General features: G+C 56.4%; 1 protein-coding gene across 1 annotated transcript in view; it reads left to right on the top strand.

Moving 5' to 3' along the window:
• Positions 1 to 282: 282 nt before the first annotated feature.
• DCHS1 (dachsous cadherin-related 1) overlaps positions 283 to 25504 on the top strand; it is a 47412-nt gene continuing 22190 nt past the window's right edge. Inside the window, exons 1-7 of the mRNA XM_032956287.2 lie at positions 283 to 2894; positions 19751 to 19933; positions 21439 to 21661; positions 22236 to 22469; positions 22625 to 23641; positions 24021 to 24196; positions 24894 to 24990. Of these exons, the coding sequence (XP_032812178.1) occupies positions 1125 to 2894; positions 19751 to 19933; positions 21439 to 21661; positions 22236 to 22469; positions 22625 to 23641; positions 24021 to 24196; positions 24894 to 24990 (3700 nt within the window). The 5' untranslated portion in view covers positions 283 to 1124. The remainder of the gene's footprint in view (positions 2895 to 19750; positions 19934 to 21438; positions 21662 to 22235; positions 22470 to 22624; positions 23642 to 24020; positions 24197 to 24893; positions 24991 to 25504) is intronic.

Here is a 25504-nt window from a genome sequence, read left to right as displayed (position 1 = left end):
CGCTCAAAGCCACAGCTGCGTCGTGTACAACGCTTTGATACGCATCTTGGCCGACCCCATCCATTCAACTATCCAGGCCCATGCCTGCTTAGCTTTCGAGATTACGTGCTCGCGATATCCTTGGGAACTGTGCGAATTCGTCGACAATTTCCACATCTGCATTGGAGCTCGGAATGTTTACTCGAGAGAGAGAGAGTTTATGGCGGTGATTTCGTTTAACAATCCCCCTTGCGGGGTGGGGGCCCCCCTTTTGATTCAGGGGATAGGTGGAGGGGGATGGGGGAACCCTCTGCCGTCTCGGGGTCTGTCAGGGTCTCCATGTCCAGTACCAATGCATCGACTCGGTGCGGCGCTGTCACACTGTCAGTGCAGCCGCCGCTGAACGCTTCTCACGCCCGACTCTTTCTCCTCCTCCCCCCTCCCTGCTGCCTCCTCCTTCGTCTTATCCCCGAGATCGTTTAAAGATGCGTGCCGCGCCTGGAGGCGTGCGATGCCCTGGGGTGACGGCGTTCGCAGGCAGATGAGACGAGGGGATGCATCGGTGGTGTCTGGGCCCGCGCGTTGTGCGCCAAGAGGAGGAGGAGGAGCGGGCGGTGCGCGGGGCTCCGTGGCTTTTGTGTCGAAATTTAAACAAAAAAATCTAAAGCCCCCCCCCCCCGCCCCGTTTCTCTTAAACTCCGGTTTCTCCTAAACCCTGTGACCCCCCCCCACGCCGCACACCGCCTCCTGCCACCCCACGCGCCGCCCTCCCTCCCTCCCTCTCGCGTTGTCGCGGCAGCGGCGGTGATGCTCGATGCCGACTCCCCTCCTTCGTCATCGCCTCGACCGTCCCTCCTCGGCCGCCACCCCGCGCCCCGTTACCTCCGCGTGCCGGGGACGAGCAGCGACCGGGGCTCTCTCGGGTGGTGTCGCGGGCGGTGAGGGCGAGGTGAGGTGCCGCGTCTCCGTGGACAGCGCGAGTCGGAGAATCGTGAATTCGCCGAAGGCTCTCACGGCTCCCTGGACCGCCGCCGCCCATCCCCCTGCCCCCTTCGGCTCGTCTCGCCCGTCCTCTCGTCCACCAGCCCTCGCTCCTCTCGCTGCCCGCTCGTCCACCTCCTCGAAGGCGACCAGCAGGAGGGGACATGGCGAGCCGAGGCGGCGCTGCTGCCGTCGGCTCGCTGTGCTGCTGGTTGACGTTCCTCGCGTCCCTCTCTCCTCCGGGTGCCTCGGGGGTCCAGCTGGAGCTCCGCATCCTAGAGGAGCAGCCCGCGGGGGCCCCGGTCGGGGACCTTAGCGCGGCGCTGCCGAGCGGCACGGTGGCCCACGGCTTCTTCATCTCGGACTCGGGCGACTCGGGCGTGAACGACGCCTTCCACATCGCGCAGCTCACGGGCGCCATCGTGACGGCGCGTCCGCTGGACCGCGAGGCTCGGGACCGCTACTCCTTCGTGGCCGTGACGCTCAGCGGGGTCACCATCTCGGTGCTCATTCACGTGGCGGACGTGAACGACCACGCGCCGCGGTTCCCGCGCGCCGACGTCGGCTTCAACGTGTCGGAGCGGACCCCCCGGGGCACGCGGCTGCCGCTGGACGCCGCGGTGGACGCCGACGTGGGCGAGTTCGACGTCCAGGGCTACGAGATCAGGGACGGCAACGCGGGAGGCGCGTTCCGCCTGGACGCGAGCCGGGCGGCCGCGGGCAACGTGGAGCTGGTGGTGGACGGCCCGCTGGACCGCGAGAGCGTCGCTCGCTACGAGCTGCTCCTCGAGGCGTTCGACGGAGGCATCCCACCTCGACGCGGGGCCCTGCGCGTGCACGTGGCCGTGCTCGACGTGAACGACAACTCGCCCGTGTTCAACCAGACGCGCTACGACGTCGCCGTGTCCGAGAACACGGCCCCGGGGACCGCCATCCTGCGCGTGTTTGCGACGGACAAGGATGACGGTCCCAACGGGGTGGTCATTTACTCCATCAACCGCAGGCAGAGCGACCCGGACGAGATCTTTGTGATCGACGCGCACGCCGGGGTGATTACGCTGAGCCAGCCGCTGGACTTCGAGACGAAGACCGTGCACGAATTGGTCATCCAGGCGCGGGACAACGCCACCCAGCCGGAATACGACGTCGCCTTTGTGACGATCAACGTGGAGGACTACAACGACAACCAGCCCAGCATTAGCATCATCTTCCTGAGCGAGAGCGGCGAGGCGGAGATCTCCGAGGGCGCGTCGCCCGGAGATTTCGTCGCTCGGATCTCGGCGTCGGACCCCGACGCCGCAGACCGCGCGCAAGTGAACGTGTCCATGGCCGGGGGCGACGGAAAATTCGGGTTGACCACCAAGGACACCGTGGTTTACTTAATTTGCGTGGACCAATCGTTGGACCGGGAGGAGAAGGACGCGTACAGCATCACGGTGGTGGCCACCGACTCGGGGTCACCTCCACTGCGGGCCACGGCCAATTTCTCCCTGCAGATCCGAGACGTCAACGACAACGCCCCCGTGTTCGAGCAGGCAGAGTACCTCGCTTCCGTCCCAGACTCCGCTCCGGTAGGCACGCCCGTGCTGCAGGTGAGCGCCGCGGACCGCGACTCCGGCGTCAACGCGGACGTGCGCTACGCCCTGGAGGCCTCGGCGCGCGGCCACCCGGCGGCGTGGTTCAGCGTGGACCCCTCCTCGGGTTGGTTGCGCACCGCCGCGCCGCTCGACCGCGCGGCCCATCCGAGGCCCCGCCTCACGGTCGTGGCGAGGGACGACGGCCGGCCGTCGCTGTCCGCGTCCGCGGCCGTCACCGTCACGATCGAGGATGCCGCCGGCCTCCACGGCCTCGACGCCGGGCCGCCCGTGTTCTCGCAGGTCGTGTACAACACCTCGCTGCCGGTGAACGCGCGCGCGGGCACCTGCTTCCTGCAGGTGAGGCCGCGCTGGGAGGGGTACGCGCGTGGTGCCAGGCGGGCAGTATAGGCCGGGTCGCTGGTGGGCTGGTGTAGTGGCCACGTACACGGTAGACACAGTCATAGCGAGAGATATACTCGATGTAGTGTGCAGGGTGTGGAAATATTTTGCAGGTCACCAATGCATAAAGTCAAAAGTAAAAGTGATTTCGTGCTAAAATGAGCATTGAGGCAGTGCTCACCTGATTACAGTCCTGAGCCAGCGGTGGAAATTCCACATTCTTTTGGCCGGTTATAAAACATGAAATGGTTCCTACTTTACTGGTGGAATACTAAGGTGAATTGCATTGCGTGATGCCATTGCCAAAGTACACAGGGAACATTACAGCTTACATCTTTGCATGTGGACATGCCACAACAATTATTATAACATTGCCATTTAGCTAAGAAAGCTTCAATGAGTCTCAAGACTAATTTAAAAGGGCCTTGCGTTCCGTGAATATTTTGCAGTAGGAGAATCAAACCCATATATCGGTGATACCACTCAAAGCTCAGCACAGATAGATCCATGTTGAATCTCACACCCACAACACCACACCTGCAACGCCCAGTATTTCCAGCCAGCTTTTCGTGCGGGTGGTAACCAGGCTGAACTCCGCTTAGCCTCCAAGCCCATTCCAAGGCGATCTGGTCCGAGGCACTGCCCTTCCCATTTCTCCAAATGCAGAACAAAAGCGAGAGGGGCATGATTGTTTTCACACTGCTGCCGCGCCTTTCTCTGGCTGGGTATGCTGTACGAATAAACGTGGAGACAATGTCAACATAAATCGACCGCTGGTTTGGCCAATGGCCAGCTGAGGTTCTGACGTGGGCCAGAAATCCCACGCCCGCTGGGGAAGCACCCCCACATCAGGGGAAGGCGTTCACAGAGTCCCCGGGACGTCTCAGCCTTGCAGACAAAGCTAGGGAGCGGTGTGGAGTGACTGTTGTAGTTTCATCTCAGATTGAATTTTTTTTTAATATTAGTCATTTATTAATCCATTTCACTTGGATGCTCCCTTGAGATGGAAAATCTCAATCGCCAGGGTCTTCGCGGAGTCGAGTGACGCATAGCAAACACAATGCCTCGTGCACAGTGCACACATTTGAAATCTACAGCTTCAAAAAAATAAGGCATTTTGTCCCATGAGCATTAACATCACAAAAGGGGGCTATTGGCAATAGGACCCCCATGCACAGCAAGGGCTTCTCCCCAGCACTCGGGCACGGGGAGGCTGTGTGCACAGTCAAAATTGGAGTGCGATGGCCGCAGATATCCCAAAATGCGCGCACGTGAGATTCATTACGAGAGGCGTGCATGCAGCGCGGTGCGTGCGGTGACTGCGCGCGAGGGAGGGCGCGCCACTCCGTCCCGACTGAGCCAGCAAGGCTGCGGTGCAACACGAGAGTGTCTTGCGAGCAGTGCCGTGTCTGTGAGTGTCTTTGTGAGCGTGCCGTGGTGCCGAGCGGGCACCACCCTGGGCGCATGCCGCGACGCTGCTCCTGCAGAGGGCCCGTGGCTTCATCTCACCCCGAGCTCACAGCCCACCCGGACAAAAGCGCGCCCGCGTCTGCCTTCCAGTGCAATGCGAACCGCGCCACTGACAGTCTCTCCCGTTAATCGTATTCATGACGCTGTAATCGTGTTCATGTTTTTTTGTTTTTGTTTGTTTGTTGCGGTTGCACCCGATTCAAGAGCCGAATGGCTCACAGGGCTATACCAAATAAATGGAACTGAAACGTAATAACGGTGCGATTGGGAATTACCACAATGTTTGGAACGCGTTTGAGCGGGTGAAACACCATGGCAATGGCATCCTCATCAGATTCAAGGACATCCTTACACACAAGTGCGGAGGTAATATCTGGAAACAATGCAGCCACTGTATGTGTGCAACCGACGATGCAGAGCACTCTAGGCCTGTGCGTGCCTTTCCTCCAGGTATGCACTGTACTTCAGCTTGCTCGGGGGGGGGGGGGGGCTTGAGAGGCCTGTTCCTATGGTAATGCAACACCCGGGCCTGATCCCACCCCCTCCTCTCCACAAGCCGCTTGAGTCCTCCACTGCGCACCGCCAACTCTGTGGCTCTTTCTTCGCGCGGCACGGAGTTCTGAATGCGCCTCGCGATGGGCAGGGCACTCACTCCACTGCTGCAGTGTCGCCCTGTCCGGGGGTTCTGCGGCCACGTGCTCGCGTGGAGATTCATTGTGCGCGCTGGTGGCGGATTGCGGTTTTCCTTGGGTTCCAACGATGAACAGCGGGGTTTTTTTTTAATTTGTTGGCCGTGATCAATAGGGAGCGAGAGGCGCTGCGCGGAGCTGGTCATGATTACCGTACGCTTGCTCTGTCCATAAAAGCCTCAAAGAGTGCCAGGATTATTTTGCAGGAGGGTCCTGCCACAAGCTTTTCAGGAGGCAGGCGATGTTGCCGCTGTGTGTGATCCCAGTTGAGCGATTTGCAGGACATTTTTTTTTGGTCAGCATTGGGACGTTTGGCCAATACCAGTCACGTTGTGTGTTTCGTTTAGCAAATGGGAGGAAACCGAAGCGCATGGCGTAAACCCACGCAGAACAGGGGGAGAACAGACTCCACACGGATAGGCGCCCGAGTGGGGAATCGAACCGTCGTTCTTCTTGTAGCGAGGCACACGTGTCACCACTGTGAAGCCACCCTGCCGCCCACTGTTGCAGATACTAGGATTTTGTAAATATGTTATGAGTGCAAGGTGGTCCGAGGAATACATTGGAGGGTTGGACAGCTGCCCACGGGTCCAGAATCGTTGGGAACCGCTGGCGTGAGGGTGGCTCATTTCCTGGAGAGGAGCCGTGGGCATTGTTTGTGCAGGAGAATTGGGCTCGATGTCAGGGCTGGGCAGGGTCCTCCACTCGCTGGGCCGTGGGGGTCTCCGATCCCACCCACTCGGCCACTTCCATTGAAGGGGCTCCCGTTTCGTTTGGTCACGCATGGCCGGACATCTCTTGTGGCCACCCTGGCTGCGACCTTAACGTCTAATCCCTCTCACTGCAAACTTCTTTAAAAATGTGTTTGCTTCTTTTCCCCTGGGCCCCCAGAGCTCGTGTTTTCAGCCCTCCTACTTTGCGTGGCATTCTGTGCCAATGAACTTTAATATACCCTAAAGCCGCATTCTCAATCCATGGGGGGGCATTTTCACCCCGGCTATATGGCGGGGTGGGGGGCAGGGGAGGGGGGATGGGGAGGGGGGATGGGGGGCGGTTGTAGTTCTTCAGCATGAATACCATGGAGGATAAATTTCTAATGTGCACGGGCAACGCCAGTGCCACATTGAGGTGACCAAACACACCGTGACACAACAACAACATGGTCAAAGTCAATTTTACGTTGAATTACTTTGCGGCACCTTTCTAACTGTGGCACCTTTCTCTCTGTGGCATCTTTCTAATTGTGACAGCTTTCTGTTTTTGTCGAACCTTTCTAATGTGCACGGGCAACGTGAGTGCCACATGTATGTGACAAAACACACCGTGATACATACAACAACATAGTTAAAGTCAATTTTACGTTAAATTACTTTGCGTTGTTTTTCTGGCATAGATTTGCCATGCAAGGCACCGTTATATTCAACACACATGGATTACAGAAAACACATAACGAGAAAGTATAAAATCCGTTTTTTAATCAAATTAAAAAGCACAAAACACATCTTAAGTTCTAAAAATATTTCCCCACCACCATCCACGCCACTACTGTCTTGGCATTGAGAGATGTGGGTGTACGTTAATGGTTGTTGGTGAGCGTCTAGGGATTGTATGTTTAGTTGTTAATGTGAATGCAGTGATGTAGGTGGCTGAGCGTATTATTGTCTCGGTGAGGTTTTCTATAGGTGTAGTGCTGCGAATGAAGAAAATAATAATTTAAATGCGTTGATAAAGTAACATCTCCCCTGGTTGTACGGTTGGTTGTTGGTGGCTGATGGAGTGGTCTGTGATGATGTACCGTGGAACTTGGTTTTTATGAAGCTTTATATTTTAGCAAGATGAGTATGACATCTATTCTGTACTTGATAGTGAACCAGTGTTGGTTGTTATTAAAGTCTGTGTGATGTGAGATGATCTCTGAAGTTTGACGATGAGTCGAGCTGTGTTTGTGGCAAACCCAAAAAGTAGAGAGTTACAGTAACTTAGACGTTACTTTATGAAAGTGTGCATCAAGGATGATGTCTCATTAATTGAGATATAATAATAGGGTTTTCCCCTTTTTTCTGGCAACAAAACTTAAACCTTTCTACAAGTTTCAAGGACAATACATATATTATCAGAGTGTGTCTTTTGTTTGCATTTTGACCACAAGTATTGTGGTGAATGCACACATGATTCCTTGTTAAAAGGTTTCAGTTTTGTTGCCAGAAAAAAGGGGAAAACCCCTATTATTATATTCTGGTACTGGCAAAGGAGGTCTAATGATGTAGATGCTCACCCCGAGCCCTCATTACTTTGATAGTGCATTGTCTTTGAGCTGTACGCCTTTTGGCGTCATCTGGTCGAGCACCAATTGGGTTGAGGCTCAAAAGAAAGCCCTCCCTTGGTGTGGACCAATCAGTTTCAAGGACAATGCATCATATTATCAGAGTGTGTTTTCTGTTTGCATTTTGACCACAAGTATTGTGGTGAATGCACACGTGATTCCTTGTAAAAAGGTTTCAGTTTTGTTGCCAGAAAAAAGGGGAAAATCCCTATTATTATATTTTGGTACTGGAAAAGGAAGTCTAATGATATAATTGAGATATATTTGGCTAGCTGTTTGATATTGTGAACACGGTAGGGTGGCATTTTTGTGATTTGAGATATGTGAGCAATTGAACCCGGTGTCTCGTGTCATACTGAGGCTTGTTACCTGAACCGTACGTAGCCAACCGTACTTATGGGACAAAGGATGCGTTACCATATTGGTTGTTTCGACATGAGATGCATTACCATATTGGTTGTATCGACAAGATATGCATTACCATATTGATTGTATCGACAAGAGATGCGTCACCGTGTTGATTGTATCGACAAAAGATGCATTACCATATTGATTGTATCGACAAGAGATGCATTACCATATTGATTGTATCGACAAGAGATGCGCTATAGGAGAGATGTTTACCTTGTCAATCTGTTGTTTGGTGCCCGTTATGAGGTTAGTTTCAGAAGATGAATTTGCGAGGCCACTTTTTGATAGTATTCACAGCTGAGTGTTATTACATGATTGTAATCAGTGGATCCAGGTGTGATAAATAGAAGGTTGATGTCTTCTCCATAGAAGTGACGTTGCAGTCCAAGGTCTTGTTATTGGAGTGCACAATGGTTTAATGTAATGGGTGGAACAGTAGTGTCCCAGGATAGGGCCCAGTGGGACTCCAAATGAAACACATGCCTTACAAAGACAAAACACTCGTACGCAACATGAAACACATGGCCTTATTTTAACCGTGCTGCTAGAGGCGGGACACGCGATTTTCCTCTACTCTGACGTTCGAAATCTTCGTCGTTATATTTGAGACTGGGGTGGAGGCGCGGGGATCGGTGGTCTTTATCTTGGGGGCCACCAGTCCCAAAATCATCATCCATTTGTGGTTGTCCTATAGGGATACATCCAAGCCCCGCCATAGGAATGTGTAATTTACACCACTGGCTCAGGGCGGTAAGCAAGAGGCGAGCACCACCTCAGTGTCTCATTTGAGCAGGACAACTCTCTGTGGCTTTGATACCAAAAAGGTTTGGGAAGTCCCCTGCCCCCCGGGCTCCCGGGATCGCTGCCTGTGTGGTGGTGGTGGTACGAGTGAGCGCATGAGGCCTCCTTATTAGGGCTCTTCCACACAGCGGCGCCAGACAGTGCCCACAGTGGCGTATTTAAATTCATTATTCCGACACCCGTTGCTCTGCTCAACACAAAGAGTGGAAGTCGGCCCCGACTCGACGGCGAGCTGGCCCCGCGCCAGTGAGAAGGGAGCAAGGCAGGAGGAGACGTGGGGCCTACAGTAGCTCGCTTGGGTCGACGTCACCTCGCTTCAAAGGTCAAAGTGAATTCCTGCTCGGACGAGCCTCCAGGCGGTGCTCATCTCCTGTCCACCACCCTGAGCCGGTGCTGGAGATTCCACATTCCTATGACGGGGGCGAGTCTCTGAAATAGGGCAACCACTGTTGACTTTCCCACGAGGTGGACGATGGGCTGAGCATACCCCTGCTCGGGATTTTAACTCACAACGTTCCGACTTGAGAGCCGCTCCGCTGAGCCACACGGCCTCGCTTAGGGCGCTGCGCGGGGCTCTGCCGCACGTGGCCGCGCGTGTGCCCCTGCCAGGGCGGCGCGGCTCGTGAAAGCGACGGGACGCGTTCGCTGTTCTCGCGAGGCGCTCACTGCCTGCTCGCATTTCAGTCGTTGGCTCAAGTCGCGCTCCTTCCACCCGGCTTACGTGGACCACAGAGGCAAACGGCAAATTAGGAGTGGGGATGCCACGGGACGTTGAATGTCACCCCTGAGTAAGGGCTGTGGCGCTCACGAATAACAAACTGCGGGCGTTTGCTGCTTTTTGCCAATTCTGGCAAAGTAATGCCCTCTTTATGAGCCTCTTTAATGAAGCGATCGTCTGTAGGTGTTGCCATTTTAACGGGGCGATGCTCTTTACGAGGTGCAGCCCCATCGAGAAGTGACTCCGCACAGCCCAGGCTCTGTGGAAGTGGCAGACTTCCTTCCTGCCATTGTGAATGTGATTTCCCGGGTCTCACGGCGTCGCTCCTCGCTCCCGAGTATTGTGCCGCTGCCGCTGTGCCGATAGCAACAGTTTACGCGGCGATGTAAAAGTCGCGCACCGCGTTTATTGCTGCAATTATTTTACAATTGCATAGTTCTGCCGAATTGTTGCCGCAACTGTCGTCATTGTGGATTTACAAGTCATGTTATGGAGGATTTAGGGCTTTTGGTCGATGGGATTTAATTAAGAAGGTGCTTGCATATACAAGTACGCGGTGTTTAAGCCGTCTCGTGGCCGAGTTCCACTTTACGAGACTTTCGCATCCGACAGCGTTCCGTGTTTCCTTCCCGTGGCTCCGCGTTGTGCAGAATGTAGCAGAGGAAGCGACAACAGCAGCGGAGCAACGCGTCGAGGCGCCTGCCGTGCGACTCGTCTCACGATGCGCATCTCAGTGACCTCGTGGCATTCATAGGCAGAGCGCTGAGCCCAATCCTAACCCTAACCACGGTAAAACTCTAACAACCCTCAAATCGGCATTCTTGGTTCTTTCGGTAAAGTCAAGTAGAAGGGAAACAATAAAATAATAACACTTTTTTTCAAATGTTCTTGCTGTGGTTTTCACACCTGACGACGATTGCTTGCGTTGCGGTCGAAACGTCGTGAGAATTGTATTGTTTTACATTTTATTATTTTATTGTTGCCCATCTACGTGGTGGTGACTTTACTGAAAGAACCAAGAATATGAATCCCTGCAATCACGAAAGCTTTAAATCAAAACCCTCAAATCAGCATTGAGGTGATGCTCACCTCCAATTGACGGCGCCGAGCCAGTGATGGGAATTCCAGATTCCTGTGTTGACTTCCCCACGAAGTGGTACCGATATCATGGACCCCAGAGATGTGGTGATGATGATGGGCTGAGCCGACCCCCAACCGGGATTTGAACTCGCGACCCTCCGACGGCGAGGCACCCGTTCCACCGCTGGGCGGCCATCGATCACAGGCGATCACTGCGTTGTTGCTTTCAGATGCGCTTCGGCGGCCGTCTGGAACGTTCTCCCTCGCGATGTTTACAAGCCGCTGGAGCTGTGCACTTTTAAATAATCGAGATTGAAAACGAATTTCTTCAGAACTGCTTTTAGTGTTTCGTTCGTTGTCCTTCCCCCTGCACCTAGTTGACTACGCGCGGTGCGAAAGAAGTTAAAAATACATTCGCACATGCATGCCGCTCGTAAAACAGCGCGCACTGCGATATTTTGGATACGTCCATAATCGAGAGTTTCTAATAAAGGAATAACTAAACCACTGACCTAATGCCATCTTGTCAAAACTGTCGACGAGATGAAGCAGCGACTAAGCACTGCAATGAAGTGTCCGGCAAGTCTTGATTGAGAACGCATCGAGTGGCTCTGAGCAGTCGATTGAGGCAGACAAGGAGGCGGCTCGAAGGCCCTCACGGCCAGCGAAAGTGCTCCTGCTCACAGCTCTTATGCTCAGTGACACTGCAGCTGTGACACTGCAGCAGTGACACTGCAGCTGTGACACTGCTGCTGTGACACTGCAGCTGTGACACTGCAGCTGTGACACTGCAGCAGTGACACTGCAGCTGTGACACTGCAGCTGTGACACTGCAGTGACGCTGCTACTGTGACACTGCAGCTGTGACACTGCAGCTGTGACACTGCAGCTGTGACACTGCAGCTGTGACACTGCAGCTGTGACACTGCAGCTGTGACACTGCAGCTGTGACACTGCTACTGTGACACTGCAGTGTCACTGCAGCTGTGACACTGCAGCTGTGACACTGCAGCTGTGACACGGCAGCTGTGACACTGCAGCTGTGACACTGCAGCAGTGACACTGCAGCAGTGACACTGCAGTGTTTGTGCCCACGAGGTGAATAGCGCCAAGCCGAGGTTACCCATTAACGAGATTAATTAACGACGACTTCTTCACCACCCCCACCACCACCCCTCTCTCCCCAAAGCCCCCAGGTCCCATTCTCCCATCGGCACGCCACCGCAGCTCCCTCCACTCTCCTCACCTCGCTGCTTCACCCTGCAGCTCCGCACCCACTCCCTGCCCGTGGGCCCCACGCCTGCATTGTGTGGATTTGTGTGTTCGTGTGCGCGTGTGTGGCTGCCCTCTCTCCACACGCTGCATGCGAATGAGGGCAATTGTGGGGAGCGGTGGCGGAGCGGTTAGCGCTACGCTGCGCTACTAACCTGGCGACCCGGGTTCAATTCCTGCTCACCGCCAACACCCAGTGACGATTATCTGAACCGGTCCTGGATGCTCCCCTAGGTCGACTCAGCTTCAAATGAGTACCTGGTGCGGTGTGTAAACATCGTCACTGGGGAGACAAAGGCGGCCGGGCGTGGTGCTGGCCACCCACCCCTTTCGTGTGCCGTGCCGGCCTTCATAGGTGCTCGCTAACAGGACTTGCCCCAACAGTCTGTTAGGGCTATACGGGGGATCTTTGTCTTTGTTTGCCCTCTCTCTACACGGCGCATGTGAATGAGGACAATGTGGGGAGCGGTGGCGTTGCGTTTGTCCGCGCTGCCCTACGAACCTGGCGACCCGGGTTCGATTCCCGCTCACCGCCATCCGTACAACAACGACTGTGGACTTCCCCACGGAGGAAAGTGCCGCTCATTTTAAATAACCACTAAGAGATGATGGGTCGAGTGAACCCTCAACCAGGATTTGTACTCTCAACCTCCCCGTGGTTGTGAGCCGCTCGCTGTACCGCTGATTCGGGTCACCGCCGGGCATTGCGTCGGTGACTTCCCGACAGCCCGGGACTCGGCGTCAGTGTTGGGGTGGCAGCAGGAATTGATTTGCACCGAGGTCTGGTTTGCCGCTGTTGCCGTGCTGAGCTTCACAACGGTAACCTGCACAGGTTTGGATGGACCCCATGCTGACCGGGGAATGTGTCCGGGTTTGGTCTACAGTGTAAACGGTGGCGACCCAAGGTAGGGTGGTACGGGGGGGGGGGGGGGGGGTCCGGTTGTGCCAGGGCATCTTTACGTTCACTGCTCAATCAAAAGGTGACGGTTTCGCACAAATGGAGCCGTGGCTGAAATTGTGGGGCTCCTCAGGCGCAGCAACAAGGCGTCCTCTGGTCGAACACCGCTTGAGACGAGGCTCAAAAGAAACCTGTCTCTGGTGTGGACCAATCACTTTCAAGAACAATGCCACATATTATCAGAGTATGTTTTTTGTTTGCATTCTGACCACAAGTATTGTGGTTAACGCAGACATGATTCCTCGTAAATAAAAAGGTTTCAGTTTTGTTGTTTTAACATCTTACGTGACTTTACCGAAAGCACCAAGAATATGAATATCTTAACACCTGTTTTGTTGCCAGAACAAAAAAAAAGGGAAAACCCTATTCTCATATCGCAGCAGCGTCTGATGCACTCGGCTTCTGGGACCGCCGAGCGAAAAGGGTGAGTAGCGTAATTGTCGTTGATCACGCGCGCAGGGATTACAACGGGAGAGACCCCCGACCATAATCCTGGCTATGGTTCACCAGCCTTGTCAGCATTTTTGGGAATTAACCGCATCGCACACTCAGACTCACGACCCCACACAGCGACACGCAGCCACGCTCGCGAGCAAGTGCACGCAAGGGGCGTTGTATTTGCAACAACGCGCGGCCACGTGCAGCGCCACTGGTACACAGAGTCGTCAGCAGCGCACGCCCCGCGCGGCATCACGCGGCGACCCAGCCATCACTGCACGGGACACGTCGACGCGTGACACTGATCAGCCTTAAAAGCATTTCAATTCCGGCTTCGTGCAGACAGCTTCAGAGGGCGATTCACCGTCGTCACGATCAGCCCACGGTGAATCCACTGCCGGGCTTGTCGCTCGTACCCGTGGCCGCGATCTACGCGATGTCACGGAGCGAGACGTGGCTGAGTGCGGCTCCGGGTGTCGTAGAAGCTGACGCAGAGGTCGACCGTGGAGCGCCGCTCTCATTTTGTATTCTCACAAGCGCCTCATTCGAGGAACCCCTTTCTCTTAAAAAAAAAAGATTCCCCCGTGTAGCCTAAGCAGACTGTAGGGGCAAGTGCTGTTAGCGAGCACCTACGAAGGCCGGCACGGCACACGAGGGGGTGGGTGGCCAACACCACGTCCGGCCGTCTTCGTCTCCCCAGTGGCGATGTTTACGCATCGCACCAGGTACTCATTTGAGACTGAGTCGACCTAGGGGAGGCCCTGGACCGATTCAAATAATCGTCACTGGCGTTGGCCGAGAGCGGGAATCGAACTCGGGCCGCGGGGTTCGTAGTGCAGTGCGCTGACCGCTACGCCACCCTTTCTCTTCAAAAGCACACACACACACCGGTGTAACCATCAACAAACGCATCGGAACATCGAGAGGGCAATGCGGAACATCGAGAGGGCAATGCGCAACATCTCCTCCATTCGTGGAAAATCAAAGCCACGGCAATGCGATTGTGAGCATGCAACGTTGGCCGTTGTGAGCTCGCCTCTGATCAATCACACCGTGTGTAATTGTGCACTCTGTAGCTTATGGGAACCGAAGAAATAATTTAGCAATCGATACCGGTAACCAGGTGCGTTTTAGTATTGTTGTTGTTCGAAGTGAATGCGATGGCGATCAAGGGATTGGACCCCGAGCGCCCCCCCCCCCCCCACGTGCACAGTGGAGGCACGAGGCACGTGGCACGTGGCACGAGGCACGAGGCACGTGGCACGAGGCACGAGGCACGAGGCACGTGGCACGAGGCACGTGGCACGAGGCACGTGGCACGAGGCACGAGGCACGTGGCACGTGGTACGAGGCACGTGGCACGAGGCACGAGGGACGTCATCCCCCATTGAGCCTTGGGCGGATTTCGTGCCGAGGGATGGAGCCGCGGTGTCGTGTTAACTCTCTGATGGCGACTGCAGATACAGAACATTTGCCCTTTTGTAGAAGACTTTTGAAATTACGTTTTGCCGTATCATAACCCCCCCCGGCTGGTGTTCATCCGTTGTGGAGTCGCCCGCTTCTCCAGAGGGCTAGGAACACAGCGCGGAGTCTCTGGACGGGTTTTGACATTCAATGTCTCATCGGCAGTCAGGGCTCGCTCGGACCGTTGCTGGTAAACTGCCATAGGCGAGGGCCCTCTCTGTTGGACACGGGTCCTCCGAGTTCGATGCAGCGCTGTGCAATGCACAGCGCAATATAATTAATCCGTACCATTGTGTAAAAATAATGCCGTGAGGCACCTGCAGCACAGCTGTGGTACAGCTGTGCCAGTGCAGTGACACATCTGTCTCAGTGCAGTGTCACAGGCGTGTCACTGCGGTGTCACAGACGTGTCACAGCTGCTGTGTCACTGCAGTCACTGCAGTGACACATCTGTCTCAGTGCAGTGTCACAGGCGTGTCACTGCGGTGTCACAGACGTGTCACAGCTGCTGTGTCACAGACATGTCACAGCTGCAGTGACACAGCAGTGACACATCTGTGTCAGTGCAGTATCAGCCAGGTGAATATGCAATGGGGACTGGCTACACAACCAAAACTATGGACCGTATAGTCAACCCATAGAGGCACCTAGCGATACTTAGAGACTCGTAGAGATACATAGAGACTCAAGGAGACTGTTGAGGTTCACAGAGATAGTTAGACGCCTAGGAACATGTAAAACAATCCACAGTGGTGCAATTGTGGACATGCAACCAAAAACGATGTACCATACAGTGAACCACTTTGGTCTGCCCTCCTTCGATGGAGGAGGAACAGCAAAACGACACCAACTCTCTCTTTCCCGAAGCCCTCTCGCGACATGGCCAGACCTCGACATTGCCGTTTAGCTCCTGAAAAGATTGCCGCCATACGCAATAATATAATTCGTCTTGTTGATTTAGCTTAAATTAGTCCAGGACACATCTCGCTACAGGTTGCTTTTATTTCACCGTAAATGTCGATATTTGTGTAAGACTATTCTTGTGTAGGCTGCTTTATCGTGCTTAAGGCATACATTTTGATTGTTGTTCGACGTTTCATTTACAGTTTCACAATTTAAAATCGTGGGGGGTTTGAACCCATTAAGTACGGCGATATTCAGAGTGCACCAGGGTTGGCACAATTCAAAGCAACGTCGTTCCCACTTTGTGGCTAGCCCGAGTTCTGTGCCTATTTATTCTCTCCGTGTTCATCCAGGTCTCTCGTTCGAGCAGACGTGCGTTGTTTCAGCAAGCGCGTGCGTTGTGATACAGACACAAAGACAAACACGCCGAAACACGCACTGAAACAGAGACACGAGGACACATACGCCGCATTAACCTTTTGTTGAGAGTCAGCGCAAGTGCTGTTCCTGAGGACTTAGTAAGGCCACAGCGTGACACACAATCGGCTGGTGTGGCCAAAACACATGGCCAGTCGTATTTTCCTCCCAGGGGGCTGATAATTTTTCAACTGCGCCACACATTTACTCACTTAAGACTGAAGTGGCTTTCACGAGAGACCAAAGTCAATGTCAGATATGATGTGCCGGTGATGTTATCAATGTCCAGGAATCTAATTGGGACTTTCCCGGCTTTCAGGATACTGACCACTTTACCACCACTCCCCACAAATACAAAGATCCCCCTATAGCCTAAACATCTATGAAAGCCAGCACCACATATAAAGTGGTGGTTGGCCATCGCCACGCCCGGCCGCCTTTGTCTCCCCTGGGGCGACGTTTACACATCACACCAGGTACTCATTTAAGGCCGAGTCGACCTAGGGGAGGCCCATGACCGGTTCAGATATTCGTCACTGGTGTTGGCCGTAGGAGCGGGAATCGGAACTCGGGCCGCCAGGTTCGTAGCGGCGCAGCGTGCTGACCACTGCCGCTCCGTACACGAAAACGCACGCACACACGCGCTGCCGTTCGCCAGGTTTCTCCCACAACGTTCACCTCTCCCCCACACCCCCACCGTTTAAACCTTCATGCAACCAGGCAGGAATGCGGAGAAATTCTCTCCCATTGCCACCCCCCCCACCCCACCCTGCCCGTTATTCCCTGCCTCCCCTCTCCCCCTTACCAGGACTTAGCAGAGCCAGACAGGAATGTGCGTGAGCTACCCCCAAACCCACACTACACCCCCCCCACTAACACCCCCGGTTCTGGGCCGCGCTGTATCAGATTGCAAACAGCTGCGGCCGCAGTCATTGAACCTCCTCTCTCCCCCCCCCCGGTCCCCTTTTTACATCTTGAGACGACGCGGTCCGCGGTTAAGGCGCCCCGCAGCTCCCAGGGGTTCACTCACGCACGGTGGAGGGGCCTTCAGCCAGCAGTGGATAGACGAGAGGTGATCAAGCGAAACATAATATGGCAGGCGCGCTTCGGCACGACGATTCGTGTGCCTGCTCTGCGTGGCCGTGCCTTCGGCCGCCACCACGAGGCCACCTTTTGCGCAGTGGCATGGGGCAAGGGCCCTCCTCCACGAGAACGAGCTCGCGCTGGTACTTGGCCTACTCTTCCACGCCGACCAGACGTCTTGGAAGAGAAAGGCCGTAGCCCCCGCACTAAACCCTTACCGGTCGCGACCTGCAGATCGACTCGCCCGTGGTGACCCCCCCCCCCCCTGGGTGGACAGAGCTGGGGGGGGGGTGGGTGGGGGTCGAGATTCTCAAACTCTGCACCTCGGGGATTTTATCTACGGGACCTTTTTGTCGCCAGTCTCAAAGTGTGCGGAAGAACAATTGGTTTGGCCCTTTCTGGCAAACACAACAGGGGGTGTTCAGATGTTCAAACGCCAATTGGATACCTTTTGCAAGGAATCAAGTATCCGCATTAAACACGAAAAACACAGACGCGCTCTGATCGCGTACACGCATTGTCTTTGAAACCCATTGGCCTACACCAGAGGCAGTCTTCGTCATGACCTCGAGACTGCAGTTCCACTGTGCTCTCAATTCCCCCGACTGGGGGCGGCATCCCCCTTTGTGCTGCTCACTGTGGGTTGAATGACCAGAGAGGAGAGCGGGAGGGAGGTGGGGTGGGGGTAGTTCACTTTGGGGAGCGGTGGTGGAGCGGTTAGCGCTACGCTGCGCTATAAATCCGGCCACCCGGGTTCGATTCCCGCTCACGGCCAACACCGGTGACGATTATCTGAACTGGTCCGGTGCCTAGCCTAGGTCGACTCAGCCTCAAATGAGTACCTGGTGCGATGTGTAAACATCGCCACTGGGGAGACAAAGGCGGTCGGGCGTGGTGCTGGCCACCCACCCCCTCGCGTGCCGTTCCGGCCTTCATAGGGTGCTCGCTAACAGCACTTGCCCCTACAGTCTGTTAAGGCTACACGGGGGATCTTTGTCTTTGTAGTCCATTGGGCACGTGCTCTCTCGGATGCGGCGTGAGGTCCTTGAGCTTTGAAGACCGGCGGCCCTGGGATTTGCGCAAAGCGGTGCACGGAGAGGCAAGGGCCGCAGGCAGCTTCCACGGGGACCGCAGCACCAGCCGTGGTCTCTCTCTCTGTTTCTCAAATCATCGTCCGCGTCTCAAATCACCGCCCGCGTCCTTGTACGGAATGAAAGTGGTGCACCGAATGAGCAGATGAAACGCATCGCGTCCCATAGCTGTCTCTGTAAAAACAGACAAGTGGGGGGGGGGGGGGGGTGTTCTTTTTTGTTGTTTAACACATCACATCTGCCACGCGACCTTCTGGGAGTGCTGTGCGTTGTTTTTTTTTTGAACAGGAGCGTTGGTTTCATACTTACAAGCAGCAAACTCTGGACCGGTTTTGACATTCGCTGTCTCATCAGCAGAGCGTTGTTTGCCGGGGCTGTGAGATGAGCAAGGTTAACACAAGGGGGCAGAACCTTTCGGCGACGTTTATTCAAATGGGTTACCCATGAGATGCTCGGCTCAGGGAACCCTTTGGCCACGTAACGGATGCATCTCACGAACTGGCAAGCGAATGCATTGGCACGCGTATCGACCGTGCTTGTGTATCGCTGTCGACGTCCCGTCACTACGATTTGTCCCGTCTCGTTTGTAAGTTCGTTTGTGCCACCCTGATTCTAACACGGGTGTATCCTTGGCATCAAGTACTCGACGCTCACGACGCGTGATGCCAGGCATCACGCGTCGTGAGTGCAGGAAATGTGTTCGATAGTTATTGTAGCGTCATCATCCGTGCCAATTGCGTCGAGAGATTTCGGTGGAATTTGTAGTGCGCCACGGTTTTAGACGCAGACAAGCAGGAATGGCAGCCAGAACCAGTGCTGTCAACAATTGCCCGAGCTCTGCCGTCCTACATCGGGATGTTTGGCTAAATGCATTAAAGAGTTATGAATACGTGTGGGAGGAAACCGGAGCACCCGGAGAAACACACAAAGATGCGAGGGGGTAACCACTCAATCCGTGAACACTCGCTTGCACTGCCATACCTTGGCTAGCAGGGGAGATGGCGATCCACCAACCCCCCCCCCCCCCCTATGCTGGATCACACCACCGCCAGTGCTGGATTATCCTCGTAGCACAAGTAGCTACATAGGTAGTAGCTACACAAGTAGCTACTTGATGTGTAGTAGCTACACGTGTAGCTACTACACATGTAGTAGCTGCACATGTAGTAGCTGCACATGTAGTAGCTACATATGCTACGGGCCCCGCACTTTCAAGGGCCCCGTGCTAAATGCTTTCAAGCTATCAATTCTGGTTCAGTGATTCTACACTTGCTCTATTACTACAGTACTATACCGCCTTCAACTTTTATGAACGACTGGGTGTCTAAGCTTAGCGATTCGTCGTATTATCTGGCTGTGTATAGCAAATGAAAAAACACAATTACTTTACTGTGCAAGTTAAACATTTATGTCTTTTAATATTTACGTGTCTGTTTTCATTCTAGGGCCCTTTGGTAACATGTGCTTACAGGCCCCGCACGAGCTTCATCCGTCACTGACCCCCCCCCCCTCCCACCGCTCCACCGGTCCTCTCTGGACGGTCGCACGCGGCCCGGTGCACGAACGCACCGGGCCGCTGCCGGGGTCCGCTGCGTCCGGGTCCGCTCGTTCTGCTCCCAATCCCCGGCGCTCATGTCTCCCCGCTCCGTGTCCCCCCGGCCCGTGCGTGCGTGGCGCCGCTGCCCGGCGGCTTCAGGTGCGCGCGAGCCTCCCCCGAGGAGGCGGCGGTGGCACCGGCCCCGTGAGCTTCTCCCTGGACGGCGCGCGCGGGGGGCCCGTCCCGTTCAGGATCGACCCCCCCTCTGGGTGGATCTGCACCACGGGGGCCCTGGGGCCCGACGCGGCTCCGTACCTCCTCGCCGCACGCGCACACGACGGGGTAAGTGGTGGAGGGCGGTGGCGGTGGCGGTGGTGGTGGTGGTGGGCCCTGCCAAGCCGACCACACGCGCACAGACAAAGATCCCCCGTGTAGCCTGTACAGGCTGTTCGGGCAAAGTGCTGTTGGCGAGCGCCTATGAAGGTCAAACGCGGCCGCGTGAGCGGTTGGTGAAGCCAGCATCACGCCCGGCCGCCTTTGTCTCCCTGGTGGCGATGTTGACACTCGGCACCAGCTACTCATCTTGAGGCCGAGTCGACTTGGGGGGGGGGGGGGGCGAGGACCAGTTCAGACGATCACGAACACTTGCAGTGGCCTGGTAGCAAACCCTGAGTGACAGGTTCAGAGCACAGTGCGCTAACTACTGTGGCTGCTATCTCCACCACAGATGCACACACGCAGTGAGTGTGGTGTGGTGTGTGTTGAGACAGTGAGTACACAATGTGTGTGTGTGTGTTGAGGCTGTGAGTACACAGTGTGTGTGTTGAGACAGTGAGTACACAGTGTGTGTGCGTGTGTGTTGAGACTGTGAGTACACTGTGTGTGTGTGTTGAGACAGTGAGTACACAATGTGTGTGTGTGTTGAGGCTGTGAGTTCACAATGTGTGTGTGTGTTGAGACAGTGAGTACACAGTGTGTGTGTGTGTGTTGAGGCTGTGAGTACACAGTGTGTGTGTGTTGAGACAGTGAGTACACAATGTGTGTGTGTGTGTTGAGACAGTGAGTACACAGTGTGTGTGTGTGTTGAGACAGTGAGTACACAGTGTGTGTGTGTGTGTTGAGGCTGTGAGTACACAGTGTGTGTGTGTTGAGACAGTGAGTACACAGTGTGTGTGTGTGTGTTGAGACAGTGAGTACACAGTGTGTGTGTGTGTGTGTGTTGAGACAGTAAGTACACAGAGTGTGTGTGTGTTGAGACAGTGAGTACACAATGTGTGTGTGTGTTGAGACAGTGAGTACACAGTGTGTGTGTGTGTGTGTTGAGACAGTGAGTACACAGTGTGTGTGTGTGTTGAGGCAGTGAGTACACAATGTGTGTGTGTGTGTTGAGATAGTGAGGACACAGTGTGTGTGTGTGTTGAGACAGTGAGTACACAATGTGTGTGTGTTGAGACAGTGAGTACACAGTGTGTGTGTGTTGAGACAGTGAGTACACAGTGTGTATGTGTGTGTTGAGACAGTGAGTACACAGTGTGTGTGTGTGTTGAGACAGTGAGTACACAGTGTGTGTGCGTGTTGAGACAGTGAGTACACAATGTTTGTGTGTTGAGACAGTGAGTACACAGTGTGTGTGTGTGTTGAGACAGTGAGTACACAGTGTGTATGTGTGTGTTGAGGCAGTGAGTACATAGTGTGTGTGTGTTGAGACAGTGAGTACACAGTGTGTGTGTATGTGTGTTGAGGCTGTGAGTACACAGTGTGTGTGTGTGTTGAGACAGTGAGTACACAGTGTGTGTGTGTGTGTGTTGAGACAGTGAGTACACAGTGTGTGTGTGTTTGGTTCTTAGGCCGGGCACACCTCTCAGAGCTTGGTGCGCGTGTCGCTGGGCTCCGTGACCCCGAGGCCCCCCGAGTTCTACCCGGCCACGTACACGGTGCACGTGCTGCGGGGGAGTGCGGCCGGCACGCGTGTCACCGCCGTGGTGGCCACCGACGGCTCTCCCGGCCCGCTGATTTACTCCATCGGCTCCGGCAACCAGGACTCGCTGTTCCGCCTGGAGCCGTCCAGCGGTGCGTCCGCGAGCGTCGCGCCCCGCCGGCACGCGCCGGTGCCGGTGCCGGTGCCGGTGCCGGGGTTGTTGTCGCTTCCTGGCAAAAAAATAAAAAGTTCTCTTCGATCCGAGGGCGGTTTTGCCAGATTTTTTCGAGTTTTCCTGGTTCACGTGGCTTAGCAGGTAGCGCGTTCGCCGCTTGTTGCAGACGTTCCGGGGTTCGGGAGCTGCCCTGGTTAATACTGCCATGTTTATTAGCCATACAAAGACTACTTTGACGCAGTTTGAAGTAGAGTAACACATTGCGTGCTGGCGTCACAGTCCAAATTGTCTGAAAGTTAACGACTGCTACGCAACTCCGATAAGTGCGGTTGGCTCCGCACCGTGTGGCAGAAGTTGAACATCCATGCATACTTACGTACACACATACATACAGCAATTGCAAAACCTCAGGAGATCCCTCTTGAGGAAGATGGGCAAACACGTGCGATCATGAAAATTGGAATGAGGGAAAAGCAAACGCCTGTCAGCGCTCACCGTTCGTCAACCGTCGCCTGACGCGGCACGATAAAATCTGTCCGCGCGTGCTTCAGGGGTGATCTCGCTGGCTCGGCACGCGGGGGACGTGCCCGCCACGGTGCGAGCGCTGTCCGTGCGGGCGCGCGGAGCCGGGGGCCTCTCCCACGCCCCGGCGAACGTCAGCGTCAGCTTCGTGTCCCCGGGCCGTGCCGCACCGCTCTTCTCGCGCGAGCGCCACACCGAGTCCGTGCCGGAGGACGCGCGCGTCGGGACCAGCGTGGGGACCGCACGCGCCAGCAGCACCGCCGGTCAGTGCCGCCCGCGCCCGCGCCCGCGCCCGCGCCCGCGCCCGCGCCCGAACGCCTTGCACGAAATAGGCGCCCGTCGTTTTCGAAAGGCGCGTCGAAGCGCAATTGCGGTCTGACGCCGACTCTGCGCCGCCTGTGCCCGCCGCTGCCCGCAGGGCGCGTGCGTCACACCCTGTCGGGGGGCGACCCCCACGGCCGCTTTGCGGTGGAGCCGCTGAGCGGCACCATCCGAACGCGGGCCCCGCTCGACCACGAGACGGCGCCGGTCGCGACGCTCGCCGTGACGGCGTCCTCGGGCGAACCTCCCGTCTACAGCACCGCCACGGTCACCGTCCTCGTCGGCGACGTCAACGACAACGCGCCCACCTTTGCCGCCGGCCGGAATGACGCCGTCGCTCTGCCGCGTGGCGCCCGGGTCGGCTCGGCCGTTTACACGGCGCGGGCGACGGATGCCGACTCGGGACCGAACGGCCAGGTGCGATACCGGCTGCGGGCGAGTGCCGGAGGCCGATTCGGGGTGAATTCGTCCACCGGAAGCGTCACCCTCCTGACATCCCTGAGCACGGAGCCGGGCGACGTCTCCCGCCAGGTGGTCGTGTTGGCCGAAGACGCCGGAACGCCGGCGCTCACGGCCACCCTCACCCTGTCCGTGCTGATGCCGGGAGATCGGGGCGGGTTGGCGTTCGAACAGGAGACGTACCACTTAGCGGTGGGCGTCAACACGGCGCCCAACACGCGTCTGCTGCGGCTGAGCGCCAGGGGGGACGGCGGGGACTCCAGGGTGGCCTACGGCCTGCGGGACGCCGGCCAGGCGGCGGGAGCCGCCGGCGGCGGCGGCGGCGTGTCGGTGGCGCCGTCGGACGGCTGGCTGTACGTGCGGCGCTCCCTGGAGAGGGAGGCGCCGGGCGTGCGCACGCTGCACGCGCTCGCCTGGGACCCGGCCGCGCCGAGTGAGCGCACGGCCACGGCGACGGTGAGCCTCACCGTGACGGCCGCGCGGGACGGCGGCTCCTGCGCGCCGGGCGTGGGCGCGCGCCGGCTGCACGTGCCGGAGAACCGGCCGGCGTGGACGAGCCTCGGCGGGATGCCCCAGGCCGCCGGCGGTCAACTGGCGCGCGCCCAGTACCGCCTCTCGCCGGCCCACGACCACTTCCACATCGACGCCGTGACAGGTGCCGTCCGCCGGCGGTTACGCGGAAACGCCTCCACGTTCCGTGAAGCGCAATCGCATCACGCACGCGCGACGATTTTTGGCAGCAGGGCGGTGCAGCGGTGACTCGTTCCTCACAGCAAAAAGCACCCGAGTTCGATTCCTGCCTCGCTCGCGTGGGGGGGTAGATGGTGTTGGCCACACACCGCAGTGTGGCAGCACCCTCCTGAATTCAAAGTCTTCTCGCACGAATCACTCCTTTATCCAGGGGAAAAAAACCCTCAGTGCGGCATGCCTGGGTAAAAAAGTAACGACGATTACAATTGTTGCCCTGTGCCACGCAATCACGACGACTATGATCCGTAGCATCGCGTCGTGGTCACCTGCTGCGCTGTGTCCAGGTGAGCTCAGCACGCGGATGGCGCTGGACAGGGAGGAACAGGACGAGTATCGCCTCCAGGTGGTGGTCACTCGGGCCGGCGCGGAGGAGAGCGTCACGGTGTGCGTGACAGTCACCGACGACAACGACAACACTCCCACCTTCCTCACCATGGCAACAAACCCGCTGGAGCTCCAGGTGTGTGTGTGTGTGAGTGTGTGTCCGTGTGTGAAATATTTAGGCTGGCCTGCCTGTGATCCGTGTTGGGTTTAACCAGGTAGGAGTGTGTGAGGAGCTCATAGCTCCTTGAAAGATCCGGACACAGTCCCATCGGCGAGCTCCTCCGGCAGGCGAGGCTGCCTTGGCTGGGTCATGTAGCCCGCATGCCCAGCCACCGCCTGCCCAAGCAGATTCTGTTTCGCTGGATAGAGGGAGCTGAACAGGTACGGCGTGGGCTTGAGAAGAGGTGAGCTAAAGTTGTACAGGAGGACGTGCAGCTGAGGAGACTTACCGATGACCGGTACCAGCGGTGTCAAGATTGCCCTCTGTGGAGGAGGCTCGTGAAGGACGCTGCTGGGCAGTTGGAGGCAGTCGCCCTCCAACAACAACGGAGGGCAGAGGAGCGACGCTCACAACAAGCGAGCAGAGTGCCGGGTGGCTAAAACGCAGCTAGTTGGCACAGTGGGGAGCACAGGTGGTGCATCAGCCACTCATCCGAGTCAGCGCATCAACGCCACTTAGTGGTGAACTGCGCTTGTTGTTGTTGTGCGTGCGTGCACGATCCTCGCTCATATGTGCTGTGCGAGTGGCCACCTGCCCCCCCACGATCTTCACACGCGGGCTGTCCACTCACACCCATTCTGGATTATCTGTCCCATCCCCCCCCCTCCTCCAGGTTCACCCCGGGGCTGATTCCGGCTGGACGCTGGGCCGCCTCACGGCCCTGGACCCGGACGCTGGGGAGAATGGCACCGTAGTCTACTCCTTGGCGGGTATGCCCCCCGGCTCAACGTGAACCCAAAGTGGCGACCTTCCACTCTTCTGCTGACTGCTACGATCCTATGCGCTGTGGCGCTGCGTGCTATGACTGTGTTAAGGCCCAGGAGAGACGCGTGCTGCTGCGCGGTTGCCCCGAGAGAGTCCGTGCGCGAATCGCAGACGTGTGCCATTTGGTCAATACTGGATGACGTCTCGAAACCTTGTGAGATTTCCACTGCTCCAACATGCGTGTGCGTGTGTTTGAGTGTGTGGAGAGCGGTAATGTAATCTGCTGAACCTGGTGACCCGTGTTCGATTCCCGCTCACGGCCATACATCAGTGATAAATATCTGAACCGGTCCTGGGGCTCCCCGAGGTCGACTCAGCCTCAAGTGAGTGCCCGGTGCGGTGTGTACAAAATCAGCACTGGGGAGACAAAAGTGGCCGGGCCTTGTCCTGACCACACTACCCCCTCATTCGCCGTCCGACCTTCATAGGTGCTCACTAATAGCACTTGCCCCAACAGCC

This window comes from Petromyzon marinus, chromosome 18, assembly GCF_048934315.1.
Source record: "Petromyzon marinus isolate PM22_M1 ecotype Great Lakes invasive population chromosome 18, UKy_Petmar_22M1.pri1.0, whole genome shotgun sequence".
NCBI lineage: Eukaryota > Metazoa > Chordata > Hyperoartia > Petromyzontiformes > Petromyzontidae > Petromyzon > Petromyzon marinus.
The sequence above is the reverse complement of the archived record's forward strand: the minus strand, read 5'-3'. Positions and strand labels throughout refer to the sequence as shown.